The sequence below is a fragment of the Trichosurus vulpecula genome, chromosome 2 (genome assembly GCF_011100635.1).
Source record: "Trichosurus vulpecula isolate mTriVul1 chromosome 2, mTriVul1.pri, whole genome shotgun sequence".
Lineage (NCBI taxonomy): Eukaryota > Metazoa > Chordata > Mammalia > Diprotodontia > Phalangeridae > Trichosurus > Trichosurus vulpecula.
The window spans coordinates 197634643-197658988 of NC_050574.1; the positions used below are offsets into that span (position 1 = coordinate 197634643).

General features: G+C 38.7%; 1 protein-coding gene across 4 annotated transcripts in view; it reads right to left on the reverse strand.

Annotated features, from left to right (window-relative positions):
- The window catches only part of DCLK1 (doublecortin like kinase 1), a 431729-nt gene that overhangs the window by 98111 nt on the left and 309272 nt on the right, over positions 1-24346 (reverse strand). For 3 of the 4 annotated variants that reach the window (XM_036743476.1, XM_036743477.1, XM_036743479.1), the window contains exons 5-6: positions 18417-18533; positions 2231-2325 (exon numbers count right to left, since the gene is read on the reverse strand). In XM_036743476.1, the coding sequence (XP_036599371.1) occupies positions 2231-2325; positions 18417-18533 (212 nt within the window). Of the gene's footprint in view, positions 1-2230; positions 2326-3312; positions 3474-18416; positions 18534-24346 lie in introns of those variants that run through there. The other variant, XM_036743478.1, reaches the window with a different exon arrangement.

The following is a 24346-nucleotide window of genomic DNA, read 5'->3' on the forward strand; positions in this document are numbered from 1 at the left end:
GAAGTAGGAAAGACATGGATTCAAATCTCACCCCTGACACTTACTTGCTTTCTGACCATAGAAAAGTTACTTAACTTGTCAGTTTTCCTCTTGAGCATAACGCATATAATAATAATAAAACATAATAATCAGTATCAATTGCCTAACAGGGTTACTGTTAGGATCAAATGAAGAAATATCTGGAAAGTGCTTTGTAAAATAAAGTTGGAAACATCAGCTTTTATGATTATTACCACGTGAGGACCCTTCATAACTAAGGGCTAGATAACTAAGAGCTCTCTCTGGCCACGTTTACAAGAAAAGAATGAACATCATCCCCTTACAGATACACCTTTGTCATGAAATGGTATTAGTTTTGCTGGACCTTTTTAAAGTGATTCCAGAAATATGAGTGAATCCATTACCTAGGGGAATATAATTTAAAAAGCTAAGACAATGCAGCCAAGAAGACTACAATAAAAACAGCTCAACTGAAGCTCAAGAATTCTTTTGTAGAATCCTTCTATTAGAACTGGAAGAGAACCTTAAAGATTATCCAGTCCAACCCAGTCATTTTGTAGATGAAGACACTGAGGTGCAGGGAAGGGCAGTGTCTTGCCTAAAGTCATGCTGTAGCAAGACAGCTGGAACTAAACCCCAAGGGTCTAGACTCCCTGGCCAACTCTCTCTCCATATGCTGCTTGTCTTTTAATTACTCTGAAGAGGCTAGAAATGGTCATGGATCATTGTATTTAAACTTAGAAGGGCCTTTAGAATTCATTGAATCCAACCCCATCATTTTACAGACATGGAAACTGAGGCCCAGAGAGCTGAAATGACCTGCTCAGAATTGAGATTCAAATTTAGGTCTTTTGATACCAAAACTAGAACCTCTTCTACTGTATGCTGCCAAAAACAACGGTCCACTCAATGATATAAAATTAAAATTATATGTTTGGTGTCACAGACCAAAAAGCAAAAAAAAGCAACCCCAAAATACCACCAAAACCCCAAATCCCAAACCCAACAATTAGTTTGTGACTAAATTTTAACTTTTCAACTATAATGTCATTATATAGTAAAATCATGTAGACACAATTGAAAAGAAATGAAATGACTTTTGGATGTGACTGAAGAGTATAGGTCAGAAGTATGAGGTTCATTTTAAAGCAGAGAAACAAAGACAACTAACCCAAAGATCCAATAACATAAAGCAATAGTCTCTAAAGGACTTCCTTTGCTGAAATCAACACTTATTAGGCTTTGACAGAAAACCTCCCAAGAGTCTGTTCTCATCTTAAAAGCAGAAACAATAACTTGCACCTCTCCCTATTTCACCCTTCACAAACCTCCTCCCCCTTTCTTTTGTTCTAGTACTTTGGTTTGAGTCAAGAGGACAAAAAGGATAGATTATGGAAAGGGGAAGTTAAATATCTGTTGAATGAATGAATGGCTGACCTTCACCTCCCTTCTTTGTCATACTGATGTATGACAATAGCAATGCTTCCCACAACCTTCACTTAACCTCAGGTCACCTGCTCACTCACTCCTTCTTGATATGATCTTAAGATCGTAGCTCAGCATACAAGTTGAGTTGAATGATTACACAGGAGGGTAGGGGGAAAAAACCCAAACTATACAACAACCACAACAATAAAAACACTGCAACCAGTAAATATCCTTTCAAAAGGAAAGGTGCTTCATATGGGTTTCATTCACAAAACATGTCTTCCTCTAGGGATAGCTTACAACTCACTGTTGTTCTGACCCAGGGTCAAACTGGACCATCTTTTTTTTTATGAGTCAAGTCCACACCACCACTGATTTCATTCATTCCACCAGAGAGACTATCATGCTGCCCTATTGGAGTGATGGCCAGTTTTTACATGTGACAGCACAGGGAACAATAAAAATAGATAACATACAGGTTAGCGTGGGAATCCCTAAACTATCTGTCTGGTGACTGGGAGTGGGGGTGGGGAAGGGGAGGAAAAGGTTTAAAATGAAGCACCAAATATTTTCCTCTCAAAGAGAAGCCAGTTCTGGCATTATTAAAGACAGACAGAAAGCTCCTGTGTTCTAGTTGTTAACTGATACTAAGACAGATATTAAGAGCACTATAGAGGTTAATCTCCTATACCAGTACTTCCCTCGAATAACAGCACTTTAGAAAGAAGGCACCTACATTCCAGCTTCTCCACCTGATGCTCGGCATGCCTCACTTACAAAGTAGTTTTCTTTATTTCCTTACCCTCTGCTTCCGCAGGCTTCCTGGGCTGGTTGGAGATGGGCTTGGAGATTTCCCAGAACGGGGTGTAGAGAGCTGACTACCAGGGGTTCCATTAACTAGAAATACAAAGAATCAGAAAGAGAAACAAAAATGGCACTTTAAATATTTTGTCACATTAACTCATCTTCTCAAATACACAAATATCTATTAAAGTTCTAGGTATTTTATTTTAAAGTCAATCGCATCAGCTCCTGGGGTGGAGGAGCAAATAACTTTGGGGTGCTAGCAAATAACTTTGTTTAGAAAGTCAGTAATTCTCCCGACCCAGTGTCTAAAATAGCAATATCTTACATATTGGTTAAATATCAAATCAATCTCAGCACAAAATACATTTTGAACAAACTGCTGGCAAACTTCATCAATAGTCCCTTTAACTAAAAGTGCTATCAGAAGATGTGAGGAATGTGGGCTAGTGGTACTCATAGTACTAGTCAGTGGACTGAGTTGCTTTGGCTGTCATTGATTCAGCCGCCTAGGGCTACTGGTCAAAAATGAACTTTGGTTCTGTTTGCAAGGGACACACAGTGATTTACTTGTGAAAACAAATTACTGTGACTGAAAACTAATCCCTCACTCCCTGCACTGAAACAAGCCTGGAACATCACCTCATTATAGATAGACTCTGATAGACTTGCCAGGTAGAACATAAAATAATTTGCTACTGACCCTTATGCCCACATCACAGTTTGCCTTGGCTCCTCATGAAAATGAAAGTTTCCTTCATATTTAAATGCTCCCCAAAATTCACATTTTCTTCCTTTCCCAGGATTTCTACACAATGACCAGTAAACTGGAGTAAACACTACACATGTCAAGCAAGTTTTCTTTGTCATGTTTATCTGAGACCATTTCTCCAAAGTGCCCGAAACACTTCAAGAAATATAGGCTAAAGACACTCCAGCTATCTCTCTCTTACAATCAATGAATGACAGTAGTACAGTACCACAGGCAAGAAAGGGATTCAGTAAATAAACACACATGATTTCAAAATGGTTCACAACACATTTTTGCACAAGGGGAATCAAGAATGAATTTAAACTTACCTTCTATGAGTTCTAACATGGACACAGTCTTAGGGCTTTAACCTGACAATAACAGAGGGAACTATCCTCTCCCAGCTCTAAACCAAGCTCTAGTGGAGATGGAGAGCCGTGGGATTAGTTAAGGATAGCTAAGGCTGCTCCCAGAACAAGCTGAATGAGATGCAGGATTCATCGGCAGATGCCTTTTCTGCGTAAGGCTGACGTCTTTGGAGCAGAAGTGGGAGGTGCAGGTGCTGTCTCAGGGCTACATCAAAGGTGTCAATTAAGCATAATGCCACCAATTCAGAGTGCCGAGCCATCTCTGCCCCCACCCTGATACCAGAAAGCCCCCATAAACCCAAGCAATTTCAAATGTTGTGCACTGAATCATAATGAAATGCCTTTGGGGGCAATATACCCAGTGACTCATCTGAAAAAATTAAAATGACAATAACTTTTGTAAAACCTTTGCTGACTAACATCTACTGGCTAATAATTATTTCATAAAAATTCAATACAAGCTAGCATGATTACTGATTTAAAAAAATTAAATTTTTTTACCAAAGCACTGGGCCTATATCACTGGATCACAAAACAAGCAAGATTTTTCTTTTTTTCCTATTTCTTTAGCCATCAACCTCCATCCTCTTCATGCTGTCCTAAATCTTACTTTTACCTTGGAGATGCATCTGGTGCTTTTTCTTTAACTTATACATTATCCCGGCATCATACAAAAGGAGATCATTTAGGAAATCTTTAATTTGCCAGCATTTACAGATTCCCTCCCCCACCCCCCGCCACCCTTTTTACACTATGTTTAAGATTGAAATCTCATTAGATGCTTAGAAAATATAAATTTACAAGTTTCCATAGTTATGGGGGAAATACTGAATGATATGGCTCAAGGGGGCAAGTCAGGTCAATAAACATTTGTTAAGCTCTTACTATATGCCAGGCTCTCTACAGTCATTAACCCTCCTGGTTGGATATTGGACCATGTTTCCTTCTTTCCTGCCTACCCCTGAGTACGGGCTTTACACTGCCAAAAGGTGGCACATATGGAGAGGAAATAGACAACTGAGGAAATGTCTAGAAGCTTATGGCAACATTTTCTTTTTTAAGGTCTTTTATCTAATAAAATTCATGAAAATAAGGGGAAAAAACTCAAAGAACTCCAGGCAGATTCAATTTATAAGCATATGTCACATATGAAGGGATGTTCTCACCAGGGCCTCATTTCCCCACCTGTCACTGCTAGAAAAGATTTTCTTTCCTCCTTAATGTCACTGGAGTTCATTCTCTTGTTTGTTCCTTTCTTTCCCTACTCTCCCCTTCCTGATAAATCCTCAGGAGTCCTATTTGCACTGCTGTGGCGAAGTGCAGAACGGAAGCTGGAGGAGTCTGTACTAATATTGCCAGGGTGTCACCAGGGAGAAATATATTCCTGGCATTCAACTTGGAACTCGGGATCGTTTTTCAGACAAAAATTACATCCTAAATGATGGTTGGAATCTGTGATATTCTGAGTATCATGACTTAGCTATATTTTGCATTAAGTGGGTCTTTGTGATATATCTTTGGAACGTCATTGACATTTCTGCCACAATTTCTATTGGGAAATTCTTAGCACCAACTGACCACCTCAAAAATGAACTTTTCAACATAACCTAGTCATAAACTGGAGATTCTGTATTCTTAGGGTCAGAATTACACTGATAATCTTGCCTTCGTCTGTTCAACATCTTTAAATCTACAATCTACACTTCTGTCTGACAGGCTGAATAATTCTTCAGGAGAAATACCACATGACATACTGTTAGATGATTGTTGGGATGAATAATCTTATTACATGAGTAACTTTGACACATACAATGAACACATTTGTTTTTTTTTATCATATGGTGCCAATGGTTCCAAAATGCCAATATAAAAAAGAGTGTGTATGCTCTGTTCCATTAGCCATGAAATGCACCTCATTAAAATTCAACATATCAAGTCTGGTACAGCCAAGAGTACAATTAGTTATTTCATTTGGGCAACAATCTGTCTTAATAATTTAGTCTGATGTCATTAACCAAATCTATTGACCAGCCAATCAATCAACAAGCATTTTTTTGAAATGATCTCATCTACTATGATATGTCAGGTATTGTACCAGGCCTTGAGGATAAAAAGACAAAAAGAATCATCTCTATCATCAAGGAAGTTGTTTTCTATCAGAAGAGACAGCATGTACATAAATAAGTACACATAGAATAAAAAGAAAGTAATTTTGGCTAGGACAGCATTAGCATTTGGGGGAAATCAGGAAAAGGTTTCTTATAGAAGGTGGTGTTTGAAGGGAATTAGGGATTCTTTTGGGTCCTGCTGATTTTCCACTATGCATGCCTTCACAGTCCTTCTCTCTCTTTATAATATCCTCTTTTGCTCCCCAATTCTACTCAGTGAATGAGAAATACTAACCTGGAACACCACACGGTTCCATTTGTATAACTGGTCACTGAAGGACTCTAGAGGAAGACTGGTGTTGAGCTAACTTCTGAAATTATCTTTCAACTCAGCGTCACACTCAGTTTTCAGGAGTGCTGGATCACGACTAACACAAACCAGCTGAATAATCTTGAAAGATTTTGCCCTCCTCAATTCCCCTTCTGAAACCTCTAATCTTGTCTTCTATCATCACTTCAGGAAGAGGATCTTGCTATCCTTTGAAAAGTGGGACAATAAATCTATGTCCTTATGTATCAATCTACATTTAGAGGCAGCTAGTGGCTGAAGGGTCTGGAGTCAGGAAGACCTGAGTTCAAATCCAGCCTCAGCCATTTCCTAGCCACGTGGCCCTGAGCAAGTCATTTAACCTCTGAATGCCTGACAAAAGGATCCCCTAGATCCACTGGAAAGGGAAATGAATGGCAAACCACTCCAGTATCTCTGCCAAGAATATCCCACAGATAGTATTGTTATATCATGGTCCACAGGGTCACAAAGAGTCAGATACAACCGAACAACAAAAATCAATCTGCAAAAACTTATTGTGCCCCAGAATTGGCCTTCCAGGAATGTGAAACTATTGAGGAAGGAGAAGGAGATGGATGTCTTCTGTCTTCTGGTGCCTTATAGTACTGGATCAAGGTACAATAAACATTTTCACATTATTTTATGAGCTCTGTGACTCACGAAGTAGCTACTGAGATTGCCATTTAAGGGCTCTCTAGCACTGCCAACATCATCAGTGGAGTTACTGTAGGATAAATGCTGGACTTCAGCTTGAGGGTGTTGAACATAAAAAAGGCACACTAGGCAATAGGTTGTCTTCCTTACAAAGGAAAATGGCATCCATTAAGGCATGGTGATAGAATGGGTGTGTGAAGTTCTTGTGTCTCTCAGACATAGCAACTTTTGGTAGGCATCCCAAAGCCTTAAGTCTTATTGGGTGTATTCAACAAGGTAGCATATCAACATGGAGACTGCTAATTTTTATGCATTGGCATATTGTGCCCTATCTTGTCCATAAAAGCCAGGTCATTAGTTAACTCCCTTGGAGTTCGTGAGTAGGGTGGTCACTTCAGAGAATACATAAAGATGAAGTCTCTGAGTGACTGGTACAATCTATATATAAAGATGATTGATTTTTTTGATGAGATACTTGACAAGAGATCTCTCATATAGCTGACAAACTGCATTGGTATGCTAATAAAAATTCTCCCTATGCCCTCAGCTTAGGTTATTGCCTTCACTTACTTACCATATTGTACAAGACATCTACATGAAATAAAATTTGAATTGTTAAATAAGAAGCAATTTTAAGATCTTAGGATGCGATTAAAGGTGAAATTCAAGGATTATACAGAATGGTCCTGCAATCAGAGTGAAAAACCCATTCACCATCTGTGACCTAATCCTTTTGTGGCTAACATCTAATTCACAGAGGTACCATGCAGGGGAATTTGGATCTTAATATAAGTAGAAAGGCCAGGAAGCTTTCAATGTCTTTTTTTTTAAATGATGACTAAGTATAAGCCATAAATATATGCTGACTTCTTAATTAATCTGTTGATAATTTCATAGTGATACATTTTTTTCCTTCCAAATGGCTGAGAGAACATACTCCTTGAGGAAGAAAGACGCTTAAAGGGATTCTGGAGAGCAAGAACAAAACCATAGACCAAGGGTTCTCAATCTTTTTGGGGGTCAGGGACCTCTTTTTGGCAATCTAGCACAGTCTATGGACCCCTTCTTAGAAACATGTTTTTAAATTCATAAAATACATAGGATTACAAAGAAAACCAAATACATTGAAATGGTTATCAAAATATAAAAAAAACCACACCACAAACAAATTCATGGACCTCACTGTCCCACCAAGTCCAAGTAACAGAAAGAGCACTGAACTGAAGGGCAAGAGACAGTTAAAGCTCTGTGAAGAATGAGACCAAAGACATTTCTTATCTAAACTTTGCTTATCCCCCTTTTCCTGTGGTACAATATCCTACACACAATAGACAAAAACTGAGTATTTTTTGGATTGAACTGGTCTTGTCTCTGCTATCGCCTACTGTGACATCAGTCAAGTTGCTTAACTGCTTATTTACCCATCTTGGGCATCAGTCCTCATCTGAAGACAATGAGATGGTTGAACTAGTTATTCCTTCTATTTCTTAGATTCTAAGTTGGAAGATGAGGTGAGCTTTTTCCTTATCTTGTCCTGAATCAGCCATCTCCATAACATGCGGTCTGTATTCCCATCTCCCTGCCACGAGCTCTGAACTGTGCCCTTATGAAACTGGGATGTGATCTGTGAGTTTCTGTTTTGTCTTGTCGCAAACCAGGCCTCCACAATATGTCCCCATCACTATGCTCCATCCTGCTGAGCTCCTTACTGGCTCATAGTACCTATCTTGTTAGATTGTTGTGAGAATCATATGGAATATTGGAGGTCTTCAAGCAACATGCATTATCCCCTCCCTCACCTTACGATGTAAACTTCTTGAGACAAGGGACTGTGTCTTGCTTATTGTATTTGTATTCCTGGTGCATACACAATGCCTGACATATAAGCACTTAGTAAGTGATTTATCTATTTCTCTTTGTGTAAATATACATACATGTATACATACATATACAAACATATAATCACAATGCTATTTTTCATGATATATTTCTCCCTTTCTCTCTGTCCTCTCATTGTATTATTATCCACTTTCATTAAATGTCTGTTTTCAGGCTTTGCTATTCTAAGCACTGTACAAACTATATCTAGGTCCTTCCTTATGTAATAATAATAGTTGACATTTATAAAGCATCCACTATGTGCCGGGTGGATCCAACAACCCAGGGACGTTATGTACTAATACTAGCCCTATTTTACAGATGAGGAAAATTGAGGCAGATGGAAGTTGTGACTTGCCCAGGGTTACACAGCTAGTAAGTGTCTAAGGACACATTTGAGCTCAAGTGTTCCTTACTTCAGGCTCACCATTCTATCCACATTGCCATAGCAAAGACATGAACAATGATAGTAAAGATACATAGATAAATAAATATTAAGTAAATACAAAAAAGGTATTCCCATTATGAATCAGAATCTGTCTTCTCATTGTTCAGGATGGACCAATGAAATGGCTCTACTCTGGGCCCCTACCCCTTTCTGTCCTCCTCTGCCATTACCTCACAGCTGTACTTTAACTCTGTGAATCACTTAATCTTTCTTGATCCCCTTTCCTTCCATGATGAGTCACACAGCCTTCTTAGTTTTCTGACCTCTCTCCTGTTTTGCTAACTTCTTCCTCTCCTTTAAACAGGGATATACCTGAAGGTTCTGTTCTTGATCCAACTTCCTTCTTGCTCTTCCTACCTTCTCTTGATGAGCTCATGCAATCGTAGGGGTTCCAATTAACACTTACCTCTATGTCAATGACTTCCAATTTCCTATTTCCACCCACGATGTTTTCCCACAGTTATGGTCTTGAATATCTGACTTCCTATTAGATATTCCCACATGGATGTTTCACTAACATCCAAAACAAAGCCCCACAAATTTACTCCCACAAACCTGTCCCTCTCCCCAGATTGTCTACATGGATTACTATCCTCCTAGTCACCCAGGTTCATACATTTGAGATAATTTTTTACTTGTCCTTCTACCTCATCCCACATGTCCAATCAAGTGCCTGTTGACTCTACTTTCACACGTCATAGGATAAAGATCACAGAATTAGAGCCACAAAAGATCTTAAAGTCCACCAAATTCAACTGCTCATTTGAAATATGAGGAAACTGAGGCACAGAGTTATCCTGTGTCACATGAGCAGTAAATGCCTGAGATAGGATTTGAACATGATCTTGTCCCTCTGCTCCAAGTTTGGTGTTCTATCCACAAAATTCTGCGGCTTTTCATGTCTCCAATTACACTTCCCCTAGTTAAGGATCTATATTTTCTAGAAAACATTATTTTGACAGCCTTTTAAATGCTTTTTTTGTGTCCAGTCTAATTTCCTTCCCTCTCCCCCAATTCATTCTTCATACCATTATTTATAAAATAGGGATAATAATAACTCCCCTATACAGACTATCCCAAAAATCTTAATGCAGTTGCAAGCTTTATGAAGCTTTCCTTCCTTACAAAGAATCTTTCCTTCCTACAAAGCTATGTAAAGTTTACAGCTGCATTAAGACTTTTGGGACAATCAGTCTATCTCACAGAATCAAGTCTGAAAAGGGATAAGAAGTTATTGTGTAAACCCTAAAGTGGTAAAATAATATCAGCTGATATTTATTTAGCACTTTAAGGTCACAGAGGTCAGAGAATTTTAGAGTTGGCAGGAATCTCAGTGGTTACCTATTCCGAAAAGAAATTCCCCTCATAACATACCTGACAAGTGGCCTTCTAACTTGTGCTTGAGGACATTCAATACTTCATCTGATTCTCACAACAAATTAATAAGATATGTACTATGAATATCATTATTCCTATTTCATAGATGGAGAAAGTGAGGCTCATGGAAGTGGCTTGCTCAAAGTCAAGGTAAGCAGTTAGAGCACAATTTGAACCTAGCAACTAGGTCTCCTGATTCATGGTCCAGGGGACCTTTTATATAATAAGCTGTTCATCTATATAAATGTAATAATGCCTTATTAATATTCAACTGCTTGTTTGGCTTCCTATTGAACCATACTCTAAGCAATACACATAACAAATCTGACTGCTTCTGTGTCCTCATCTCAGAACTTATACCTTCTACTGTCCCTCTGACCTCACCTTCACAGCATGTAAGGTACAGCCACAAAGCATGGAGACTAAAAACAAATGCATGAGGACTCATGGATCCAAAATAAGTGCTGTGCTCCAAAGTCACCCTTTTTGGAGGTTAGACATATATTCCAGTAGAGCTTAAAACCTTTTTGGAACTTCTCTTACATATTCAGAGCTAATTTATGAGCCAAATAAGAAAATCAGGCTTCTTATGAGTCATACTTTATTCTCCATCAAAAACAATATTAATGCAACTTGATGATCAAGCTTGGCTCCAAATGACTTTTGCCTATGTCCAAACATTAACTTCACCCCCAGGGGACAAACATTTGCCACTACTGAGAACAAGTGAAAGGATGTACTATTAGTTCTGAAGATAATTAATTGTAAGAAAATCCCCAAAGCTGCATTGTTGAAATAGGTATACAACTTTCCAGTGTCCTCTGCTTTGGATAAGATCACTGATGTTAACTGGGATGTGTAAATTCTGGTGTATTTGTTAAAAAGATCAACCGCATTATTTGTGGTGACACTTTTCATGTCTTCTTCCTCTACTTTTTTTCCCCCCAGGGATTGCACAAAATAGGAAGACCAGTTAGGCCCCACCCTACTGAACATGACTGGGGCAGAGAACATACAATTTGGATAAATCAATCTGGATCCCCCAAATCTCTCCCTCCCAGACCCTCCTAAATACCCAAGCTCATCAAACTCATTAATTCATCACTGTTAAATAAGAATGGGGAAAAGCAATGGGAGGGGATGGTCTCCCTCAAGGGAGACGATAATTCAGCAGTACTATAGAAAGTAGGGCATAGGACCACAGTTTTAGACTTGAAAAATCTAACCCCTTCATTTTATAGAAGAGGAATACAATGTCCAGAGAAGTTACCTGAATTTTATAGATTACACAGCTAATTAAATATCTGAAGTAGGATGCTGGAGGAAAGTACAGATCTTACTTCCAATTCCTCTCTTGAAGCAAAATAGCTTTCCAAAATAAAACCCCAACATTTAATATTCCAAATTAACCTTTTAAAATAAATTTGGCAGGCATGGTGTTCGGCCTAATCTGTTGTTTTTACTCTATATGTATCCCCATCAACGTGCCTTCTTTGGGACATAACTTCTATCAGGGCAGGAATAGTGCTATAATTTACACATTGATAATTCTTATATTAAAGCACCTTAAAAAGAGGCTGAAGTGCATTATTAATCAGATACAGTTGATAATTTCCACAACTGCAAAAGGTGGAATGAACAAAGTTGACTAATTATCCAAGTATGAATGAAAACACATTGGAATTCTGTTATGATCTCGGGCAAGCAGAATATATAAGATTTTCCTCTATACATAATCAACACATGAAGAATTTTTTGTCTAAATGACAAAAGAGTCCAGGAATGAAAACACAAATGAGCTAAACATGTTTTTCTCACCTTTGACTATTAGCAAAGGAAAAAAAAAAGAAAAAGAAAAAAATCATCCAAAGATAGGGGCTCTCATTAAAATCCCATTAGTGAATACTTCAGTTTTGTTTTTGGAAGGACTATAAAATTTTAGATGCACCTCTCTCCTTACCTGTCTAGATAAAGTTTTAGTTAGATTGCAATCCTATATGGACTACATTTTCCTTATGAAATAAACCATGTCCCACAAACACCTACGCATTAATACTCATTCACATATCATAATATGTCCACTCTATTTCTTCTTTTAATATTTACAAAACAGCATCATGAGTCCCTTTAGATGGATCACTAAGGCTCTAGTAGCTGGTCATTCAGATTCCTGCCTTCTCTACGTTTCTCAGCATTGCTTTCGTTTTGGCCATTTTAGGACTTGCTAGCAGTACCAAAGGAAAGAGAGAGAAAAGTAGAATAGCAAAAATTTAAGTCAAGTGAAATATTAATCTGTGAGTTTCTTGTGGATGATACTAGACATAAAAATGATGCAGGATATCTAGCACTTTTACTTTAGCAATTCCCCTTCACATTGACCCACCCGATCCTCACAATGATGCTGTGATGTATTGTTTTAAGACAATATTCTGATAAAAAAATTGTAAACCAAAGTTTGCTGAAGTTTTAACACAAACTAAAAGGAACAGGACATTGAGATTCTTTTAAATTGGTAATTATTTTTATCAGGGTCAAAAGCATTATTAGGCTCAAGAAAATTAATAGTAAGTCACATTTGCTGTCAAAGCTTTACTCAAGTTTGGGTATCTCTTTACCTCCTCACAAATGTAATTGTGAGGCTGATGACTTTGCACTTTGACTCCCATAAAACCCAATTCACTTGCAAATTAAGACATCACCCTCCAGAAGTTATTGGTCTTCTTCAAGAGCAAAGGAGGAACAACAAACACAAAGGCAATTAGCTTTAACAATCATAATACAGATGGAGGGCTGGATTCCTTCAATACCTATCAAATATTGCCTTCCATAAGGGGCCTTTCCTAGTTCTACTGTAACTGCTAGTACCTTCACTTCTAAGTTATTTTTGTCTCCTCTTTAGGCATCTTTTATGCACCCATTTATATTTACATTGTCTTCCCCCATCAGAATGGACTTTCCTTGAGGGTAAAGATATTAGGTTTTTTTTTTTACTTTGTATCCCCAGTACTGAGTACAGTGTTTGGTAAACACTAAGTGCTCAATAAAGGCTTTGTTGAAATTGATCAATGACTAGCACTATGTCTATAAAGTGTGTACTTTTTTGATTAAATTAATTTTTGAGTGGCTAAAATAGTATGTATTTCTGAATAGCTAGGAAGCTGTATATTTTTCTGTCATCTGTAAAAATTCATGCAGCTCACATACGGATTTCTGAAAAAACCTTGGCTACCTAAGTATAGATATTTTCCTTTACTAGCTTAGGTGGTAAAAGAAAGCAGTGACTCCATGAGCTGTCCATACAAGTAGAAATGATCCCCTTCCCTCAGCCAGTGAGGTAGCAAGTCTGCTTGCAGAGAACAGACTTACTTCTAGCAAGAAGGTTCCCTGATACCCAGGAACCTTAAGTCTGCCTCCCTAGACATAGGATTCATCAGGGGGAAAGGATGCAGGTAAGAGCTGCTTGGCTTCTTCTGACCTGAACTCATCGGGAGTCACTGTGGTAGGGTATAGTTCTTGGATAATTTCTAATTTGGACAATCCAGTCTCTGGAGAACCCCAAGCTAATGCAGAAAGCAAGAGAACCTTACTAACTGAAACTCATGAGAAGAAAGCACAATGGAAGGAGCACTGGCTTTGGAGTTGGGGGATTTGGGTTAACATCTTGACTCTGCCACTTAGCTCCTGTGTGACCTTAGATAAGTCCTTTTATTTCTCTTGGCCTCAGTATTTTCATCTACAATATAAGGGAATGGGATAAACTAATCTCTTATAAATGAATATGGGTCATGGAGCCCACTGTGAATATTAAAGTATAGATTTTAGTTGTTTTATATATTTGTCATCCTTCTTAAAAGAACACATCTGTTTCCATTTTTATATGACTGAATGAATATATAATCCCATAAGTAGCAGAACTTCGTTGCCAAAGGTCTCTTCCCATTCTTCATCCTACAATCCCTACAAGGCAAGAAGAGGCTTAGAATAAATTTTATACCACAGAATATTTTAAAGATATGAAATGTTATGATTAGATAAGGAACTTCTTGGCACAATATGATCTGGGCTCAAATCTCCTGACACTTACAAGCTGTTTGACCCTGGGCAAGTCACTGTGCCTCAGGCAACTTCCTAGGATTTATCCAGATCAGACTGCTTGCTGGAGTCATAGAGATCTATACTCGGGTGGTGGCAGTGACAGAGAAGAGAAGGGAGCATATATGAGAGATGTTACAGAGGTGAACTTGCCAGGCCTGGGTAACAGATTGGATGGGGGGTGGTGAGAGATAGTGAGGCGTTAAGGATAACTCCTAGGTTGTGAGTGGGAGAGAGTAGGAGGATGATATTGCTTTCTATGGCAGGGAAGGTGGGGGGAGTACTTAGGAGACAAGATAATGAGTCCTGTTTTAGACATATTTAGTCTAAGATGGCTACTGGACACTATATACTTTGATAAGCTTGAGTCCTTGTGATGGATTAATGTCTAATTCATTTTACTTGGTTCTGTTAATTCAGTTTTATAAACTTTTTTTTCTGATTTGGAATTAAAGTTGGATTTTTGTAAATTCTAACTCTAAAAAATGTTCTTAAGTAGCAAATGAAAGGCCACTGTGGAAAAAAGAGAGAGTATTTGTTAAAAGTCTCAGAGGAAAAAATGAAAGGAAAGCTTCTGTTGTAATTGGGGGAGAAATAGATTCTATAGGCCTCCATCTTTGAGCCAAAGGCATCATGTGATGGGATGACGCATCAGTCCACACACCTACAACGTGTCAAGCAATGTGCTAGGCACCAGGGATACAAAGAGAAAAGAAACAATCCTGGCTCTCCAAAGAGTTCACATTCTGAAACTGAATATATTGACATTTATATAGAATAAATTTTTAAAAATATAATGTACGTAAAAATAATGCATGTGAATGCACTACAGAGCTTTACGTATCTCGGCATAACACATCTCAGAGAAGGAGTAGAAGACAGTGTGGAGACGGGGCACAGAACTTGGCACAAAGTGGCCATTTGACAAATGCTGGCTAGATGGGGCAACTATCTGGGGCCGTAGATAGAGTGTCGGTCTTGGAGAAAGGAAGGCTGGAGTTCAAATCCTGCCTCAGACACTTACTAGCCATTGTTTAACCTCTCTCAGCTTCAGTTTCCTAATTTATAAAGTGGGAATAATAGTAACCCCTACCTCACACGGTTGTGGTGAAGATCAAATGAGGTAACACATTTACAATGCTTTGCAAACCTTAAAGTACTTTTTAAACACTAGCAATGAGCTAGGAAAGAAAGACATAGGGAGGCAGATGCTTCCTAGTAAGGCGATGTGTAGGGTGTCCCTAAAGTCTGGAGACATAGGAAATCTCATTAACATCTCATTAACCGTTTCACCCATGACTCTTTGTTGTTCAGCGACTTCTTTTTCTGGGGTATGATAAAGGAGAAGGTGTACTCAATGAAAATCACAGATGCAACATACTTGATTAACACACAAAGGGTGAATTTGCTAAAATTGACGGCAATGTGGAGTTATTGCATCAAGTTCACGTGAATCTTGCAAAGCGCATCAACCTTTGCATCACAAATGATGGAAATCATATTGAAGATGTTATTTGTTAATATTCCAATTAAATAAAATGTTGTTGAAAATTTCATTCATTTCATTTCTTGAAAATATGCATTTTTGCCTATGTGTCCAGACTTTAGGTTTGAGAGAGAAGGATGCTTCCCCAGGGATCATCTAGTCCTATCCCCTTATTTTGCAGTGGAAGAAACCAAAGCCCAGGGTAGTTTATAAGTGACTTGCACAGGTTCACATAGCTAATTAATGGCTGAGCTGAGGGAACAGAACTTAGGACCCTCAGTCTTTTCCCTATATCATCCCAAGTAGAAGACAAAGTTAAGGTTATACTTGAGGAAGGGATAAAATCTTTCTCAAGTTCTTTATAAAATTGTTAATAATAATAATTTCTATTTTTGTAGCATTTGGAAGTTTGCCAAATACCTTACACTGGATTCTTGCCACAAACCTGTCAAGGATGTGCTGCATGCATTATTGTCTTTATTTTTATGGAAGAAACTGAGGCTCTGGAATCTGCTAGTAGCTTCCCTCTTCCATACAATTTCACCTTGACTTTGGTTTGGATATCCTTTTTTATGTATGTATTGTCTCCTCTGAGAATATGCAAGCCCTTTGAGGTCAAGGATATTTCATTTTTGTTTTTGTATACTTGGTGCTTGTCATAGGATAGTATATATAGCATATATTACATAGTAGCAGAGCACACAGGAAGCACTAAGTAAATGTTTGTTGATTAATTTCCCATGGCTTTCCAGTTAGTCAGCATCAGAAAGTGTATTGGAAGCCAGGTCTCTTCTGATTCCAATTCTAGAACTTCTCACCATTCTACCCCAAAAGTATTTTTATCAGTTTATCATTTACATTTAACCCCATCCCCTTTTCACCATCCTTTGCGTCTCATGATCCCCATTTATATGCAAGTTTCAGTTCAGGCTGCATCTCCTATGGGAATCTCCCCCCTTCCTCAAATAACATCATTTTAGAGCCATGTTGTATGCTACATCTCTCCTATAGAATGTATACTCTATGAATATGAACGAATACAGGGGTGATTTCATTTTTACCTTTCTGTTCCCTGCATTTAGTTGAGGGACCTATAGATAACAGGCACATATGATGAACTAAATCTGCCGGAAGTCTTTTTCTCCTAAAAACAAAGCAGCTGAGAAATTCTTGATTTGTCTTAATGACAAAAGGTCTTCAAAAGGCAGATGTAGTGATGATTGCAACTGCTATTCTGGATCAGATTCTGACCAAGAAGGTAGAGCACGTTGTCGGAGGAGGAATGATGGGAACCTTGTAAAGAAGTGGTTTCTCCCTCCACCTGACAGTTCCATGTTTCTGCTTGACAGGGGGCAGGTTCAGAATCAGTCAGCCAGTAGCTTTGAGGAGGCTCTTATTCTCACCACTGTGTGCGTGAGAATCATAACTGACTACCAGTAAGTTTGATGAGGTAGCATAGGGCCAAAAGAACGAATACAAATGAGGAATTGGGAAACATTAACAGCATGGTGCCCGGCAAAAGAGGAATGCTCGATACGTTTTTGCTGAGTGGATACATGAATACAACTCTCAGAAAGTCACTAGTTAGAACATTAGCAAATATAAACTATACATTTCATGGTAAACATACACAAAGCGAAAAACATCAGACTTGCTTTTATATAAATTGATGGAGAGCTGGTCTTTTCCCAATCATTCCATAAGACATCATCTTAAGTTTGCTGGATAAATTATTATTATGTTGCTTATGAACTGTAACAATAATAACAGTAGTATTAGGGATAAAGTCTGTAATTTCATTAGTATAGGGAATTCTTGATTCTTGGCAATTTATAGTCTTAGTTGCCTAGATCTAGCACATAGATTAAATGACTTGCTTAGGGTCACACAAGCAGGAAGTATCAGAGTCTTCCTGGTTCTAAAGCCATCTAATGTTATGCTCCTTCCGTATTATTACCAATCAGTTGTGACTATTTCTTCAGAGGCGCCATCAGCATTCCACATTATTTCACTCATCATCATAATAACCTATGCATCATTCAGGTAAAAAGTAAACTATTATGTACAGAGATGGTGGTGGTGAGAGAAAGGCACAATGGTGGTCACAAGGATCAATTTTCCTAGAACTAGATTTGGGCCTGGTTCCAAATGAGTACCATTTTTCAATAGGCTGTTTGTCTTGGCTCTCGTTTCTCCTTCCACCTGCTTTTGGGAGGCTCCCTCCAAAGAATCCCCGCTCTATTCAGGCTGCCCTTGGTGACTAAGGACCTACAATTAGGAGGCCTCATCTAGGCAGAATGTGGACTCTTACCAATGGCTCTTCAAGACAACATCTTAACCCAAAACAATAAATCTAGCAGTGGAAATTTCTGGAATCCTAGTGAGTTGGTGGGTCAGTGATGTATAGGTGGCCTTATGTGGTCCCTCAAATGTTTTGGGGGTCCAGATTATCTACTGAATGATCTTTCCATCTGATTATGTTGCCAATTTCCACAACTAACATGCTATCCTGCAACAGCTCTGTGAAATAAACTATGACGTTCTAAAGCTGTAAACCGGAACTTTACACCATTTTATCAACATCGCACAAAAACTTCACACACTCACTATTCACTTGGATTCAAAAATTAAAGCAACAAAGACAGTTCACACTAATTTTCTTCATTACTCTACCTGAGCTGGTTGAAGCCGGGGATTTGCTGCGTCGTGATGGACCAGGACTCTTGGTGGTGCTCCTGCGGGATGTTGAAGCTATTTTGGTGTAGGAAGTGGATTTTACCACTCGACATTCTAAGGGATGGAAGACAAAAACAGGTTATCATTGAAGATTGTTAGTGATGATACAAGATTAAAACAACATTACCAGGAAAGAGATGCACATTTAAACATAAGAACAAGCACTGGGTCAAACCTATGATCCATCTAGCTGACAACGGTGTCTCTGACAACGGTGCCAGGGGACATGTTGGCAAAGGACATAATTCTCCCTAATATCAAACTAAACCTTAGCATAAGCATCAAATTACTTTCATCTTTGGAAACTGTTAGGTAGAATAGCAACTTCATGCAACAAATAATGAAGATTCCTAAAGAGTTACTATAACCACTCTCTTGTTTTCTTTATGCTATAAGGCAGGGGTTCTTAACATAAGCTCCAGGGGTCTACAAATAAATTTCAGGGGATCTAATTTAGATGTGAGGAAAAGAAAGACATTTTAATTTTCATTAATTTTAACTGAAATTTATCATTTCCCTCAATTATTTAAAAACATACTTCTAAGAAAGGGTCCATAGGCCTCATCAGATTGCCAAAGGGGCCCATGAGTCACACAAGATGAAGAATTATTACTGTAGAACAAAAGTGTAGTGCACATTTCTGTGTGTGTGTGTGTGTGTGTTTTCCATCTAAATTCTTATTTCTTCTAAGAAAAATGACAGAGGAAAAGCTAGCCTCATAAATCAAAACATAAGCACTACTTCTGAGGTGACGCAAGTTTCGGTCAATTGTGACAGGCCTGAGTAAAGTGAAACAAGTCTGTTGTTTCTGGATAATCCTCTGGTGAACAATAACCCAACCAGTAACATGCAGTTCATATCAGTTTGATGGAAATAACACCATTTGCTCATAAGAGACAACAGTAAAATCAATGGAGAGACAATATTGCCTTCCTACACTGAGACAGAGAGATGTTCAGGTTAGAGCTTGTATACATCCACACAACTCTGCAGGCACACTCACATTATGCCTGTAAAATGGGTTCTGACCTGGGGATGAAAAACAATTTGATTTTCATCAGAATTTCAATCCTTTGCTTTCAAGCTTACTAAATTCAACTTTAAGCATTTTAAACAGCAAATAATCATTTCTGTGTGTGTTGGCCAACTGCATTAACATTATGCAAGTTACAACATTTTGCCAATCTGCATTTCTGCACTCCAGAGAATACCTTTAAACTCTAATTTCTGACAAAATGAAAGTTCCAGACATGATTCAAGTGACCGATGAGGACATCAAACACGGTCTCTCTTTCTTGCCATCTTGCATCTTATTCTTAACATACGGAAATGGTTCTTTTTCCTCTACCTAAAATGCCTCCATATATACATCTTTTCTTATTTGTTCTGTCAATAGAAACCTGCACCAAAATTTGGAATGTTGAAAAACCCCAGAACTATAGGCATATGCTGGACTGATGGTAGAAAGACCATGGATGGAATAAAGTAGAAGATTCCCTCTTCTGATGAGTGTTTGGGTTTGGAGGCCTCAGATAGTTGGAGGCAAACCAAAATGGAGGAGGAAATTCTATCTTTAATTATGATTAGTTGCTTCTCCATGTTTTTAGTGCCGAAAAGAGATCAAATTCATTACTGGCTTCCCAAGTCTGCCCAAGGCTACTCCCCACCCCCAGGAGTTTTACTTAAGATGTTTGTCCCTAAGGAATGGCCAGGATTTCAAGTTCTCCAGAAGAAATTTCTCTAGCAGAGTTTTCTGCTTCTTAGAAGAGGGTCATCCATAGAAATGTCATCCAAAAACCATAAAAATGAAGTAGTCAAGAAAGGAAAAAGCAAATTACTAACATCAGGAGGTCTGGTCAAAAGAAATTTCAAAAATGTCAAAGCACTGGGTCATACCAAATTGTGTGGTGATTTAGCTTGGAGTGTGTGTGTGCCTGCATGCATGTGCATGACATATGCATGTACACATGTGCATGCACATATTTTAATTTCAGTGATAGAATTTTTGTTCTTATCTCAATACACACCTGCTAATCTAAGGCTTTACCCAACACAGCTGAAATAAATAACTGCAATGTTGCACCATGATGATGTGATATTGACTAATATCATGACCAAACCTTATCAGCACATGGTCAATTTAGTCAACTAAATGGATAAATGGCAGAAAAGAGCTGACTATATGGGATTATAATATTTTGACATGGTTTTATAGAAACTTCCATAAGATTTCAGTGGAAAAAAGTCAAGAACATGGGACATATCTATTTCTAATAAAAAATTATTTCTCCCTGTCTTCTAACTTTTAAAAGTAATAGGTAAGATATGGGTTCTACATAGGTGGAAAGGAAGGGACACAGTAAACTGGCTGAGAAGAAAACTCTTAAGTAGGAAACTTCAGAAACTAGCCTATATCATGGCCTCTGAAGGAGTTAGCGGCAATGTTTTTGGGAACATAGAAATAGTCTGAATGCTGCATATAGGAATAGACAATGGAAAGTTATCACCTTCCCACTGTGACAATAATTCCTTGTTCTGATGAGTGAAATATGCCAGATAAACTAAATGACCCTAATGCTGCTATTTCCATAAACACATATTTTTTTAAAAAAATGCTAAACTCAGGGAGGCAGAGCCAAGATGGTGGCAGGAAAGCAGGGACTTGCTTAAGCTGCCCGCCAAATCCCTCCAAACACCTGTAAAAAATGGCTCTGAACAAATTCTAGAGCTGTGGAACCCACAAAATAACAGAGGGAAACAGATCTCCAGCCCAGGAGAGCCTGGATGGTTGCTGGGAAGGGTTTATCGCACGGTGCTGAGAGTGGAGGGTAGCCCAGTGTGGGCCATGCCAGGACAGACCAGACCCAGAGTCAGCCAGCTGGAAGAGGCCTTGGGGCCATGAAATAGTGAGCAGTCGCAGTTACCAGACTTCTCAACCCACAAACGCCAAAGAGCAGGTTAGGGGGAAATTGCGGGATCCAGTTCAGAGCCGTCCGGCCTGCCAGCTCTGGGGGTGGAGGAGGTCACGTGGTGGTGGCAGTAGCAGCAGTAGGAAGCTCTTGAGGGTGCCTCCAGAGTGCCAGGGTCAGTGGCTTCCCAGGTCCCTGGTTCACACGGTAGGAGGAATCTAGCAGCAGATCACAGCGGTAATGCGAGGAGAGCTTTGTGGGCACAAAGGCAGATTCTCTTGCCGTGCCCTGCTTGGATCTGAATTGAGGTCCTGGTTGGTGGTTCTTGGGGAAGGAGGAGTGCTGCTGTGACAGAGCCTGGGGTGATGGTGGAGTAGAAGTAGCTCTGAAAACAGCAGTGCTTGTACTCTAAAGCTTGGCACAAAGTACTCTCTACTCTACAAGCAGTCATATCCTGACAAAAAGCTCAAGGGTCGAGTAGTTGGCTGGGAACAGGAACGGCAGAGAAAACGACCTCAGACTCAAACTGAGACTCCAACTCAAACTCTAAATTCTTTTTTTGGTGACAAAGAAGATAAAATCATACAGCCAGAAGAAGCCAACAAAGTCAAAGAGCCTATGTCAAAAGCCTCCAAGAAAGATATGAATTGGGCTGAGGCCATGGAAGAGCTCAAAAAGCATTTGGAAAAAGCAAATAAGAGAAGTAGAAGAAAAATTGGGAAGAGAAATGAGTGATGAGAGAAAACCATGAAAAACAAGTCAACAACTTGCTAAAGGAGACCCCAAAAAATACTGAAGAAAATAACACCTTAAAGAATAGACTAACCCAAATGGCAAAAGAGCTCCAAAAAGCCAATGAGGAGAAGAATGCTTTGAAAGGCAGAATTAGCCAAATGGAAAAGGAGGTCCAAAAGACCACTGAAGCAAATACTACCTTAAAAATTAGATTGGAGCAAGTGGAAGCTAGTGACTTTATGAGAAACCAAGATATCATAAAACAGAACCAAAGGAATGAAAAAATGGAAGACAATGTGAAATATCTCATTGGAAAAACCACTGACCTAGAGAACAGATCCAGGAGAGATAATTTAAAAATTATTGGACTACCTGAAAGCCATGATCAAAAAAAGAGCCTAGATATCATCTTTCAAGAAATTATCAAGGAGAACTGCGCTGATATTCTAGAACCAAAGGGTAAAACAGAACCTGAAAGAATCCACCGATCGCCTCTTGAGAAAGATCCCAGAAAGAAAACTCCTAGGAATATTGTCAACAAATTCCAGAGTTTCCAGGTCAAGGAGAAAATAATGCAAGCAGCTAGAAAGAAACAATTTGAATATTGTGGAAACATAATCAGAATAATACAAGATCTAGCAGCTTCTACATTAAGGGATTGAAGGGCTTAGAATATGATATTCCAGAGGTCAAAAGAGCTAGGATTAAAACCAAGAATCACCTACCCAGCAAAACTGAGTATAATGCTCCAAGGCAAAATATGGATTTTCAATAAAATGGAGGACTTTCAAACTTTCTCAATGAAAAGACCAGAGCTAAACAGAAAATTCGACTTTCAAATACAAGAATCAAGAGAAGCATGAAAAGGTAAACAAGAAAGAGAATTCGTACAGGACTTACTAAAGTTGAACTGTTATGTTTACATTCCTATATGGAAAGATAATGTGTGTAATTCAGGAGATCTTTCTCAGCATTAGGGGAGTTGAAGGGAATATAGACAGAGGGCCCAGGATGAGTTGAATATGAAGGGATGATATCTAAAAAAATGAAATAAAGGTATATATTGAGAGAGGGAGAAAGGGAGAGATAGAATGGGGTAAATTATCTCACATAAAAGTGGCAAGAAAGACCAGTTCTGTGGGAGGAGGGGAGAGGGCAGGTGAGGGGGAATGAGTGAATCTTACTCTCATCAGATTCAACTTGAGAGGAAATAGCATACACACTCAATTGGGTATCTTACTCCACAGGAAAGTATTGGGAAGGGGATAAAAAAGTGGGGATGATAGAAGGGAGGGCAGATAAGGGGAGGAGGTAATCAAAAGCAAACACATTTGAAAAGAGACAGGGTCAAGGGAGAAAACTGAATAAAAGGGACAGGATAGGATGGAAGGAAATATAGTTAGCCTTTCACAACATGAGCATTGTGGAAGTGTTTTGCATAATGATACATGTGTGATCTATGTTGAATGGCTTGCCTTCCTAGGGAGGGTGGGTGGGAAGGGAAGAGGGGAGAGAATTTGGAACTCAAAGTTTCAAAAGCAGATGCTTAAAAAATTAAAAAAAAATTTTTTGCATGCAGCTGGGAAACAAGATATATAGGGAATGGGGCATAGAAATCTATCCTGCCCTACAAGAAAGTAAGGGGGAAGGGGATGGGGGGGAATGAGGTGAAAGAGGCAAGGGCTGACTGGGGAATAAGGCAATCAGAATATATGCCATCTTAGAAAGAGGGGAGGGTAGAAATGGGGAGAAAATTTGTAACTGTTGAAAACTAAAATATTAAAAAAACATATACAGAAAAAAATGCTAAACTCACACTTTCAATGCCTTTGTTACATACTGAAAAGGGGCATTATCTTAAGAGTTCATGGGGACTGAATGATAATGAATAAGAATTGCAAGGACTGGAAGTAATTCCCAATACTTGCCTTCAGGATAAGCATAAAGCATCAAGGGTCCTACAATGGTGACTATATTGGTACTAAAAAAGATGAGGCCAAACAGCAAAAGAACAATGATGAAAAAATTTATCGTCACAGCTTTTTTCTTAGATCAGAGAGCAAATTCAGTTTTGGACTAATTCAGAGCCAAGCCCTAGGGCAAAACAACCTCTTGCCCATTAAATTTTAGATTTTAAACATTTTAATTAATTTAGATGAGCATTATATTTTATAGTTGTAAAAATGCAGTGAAGAAGAGCAAATGCTTAATTAGCTTAGGGAG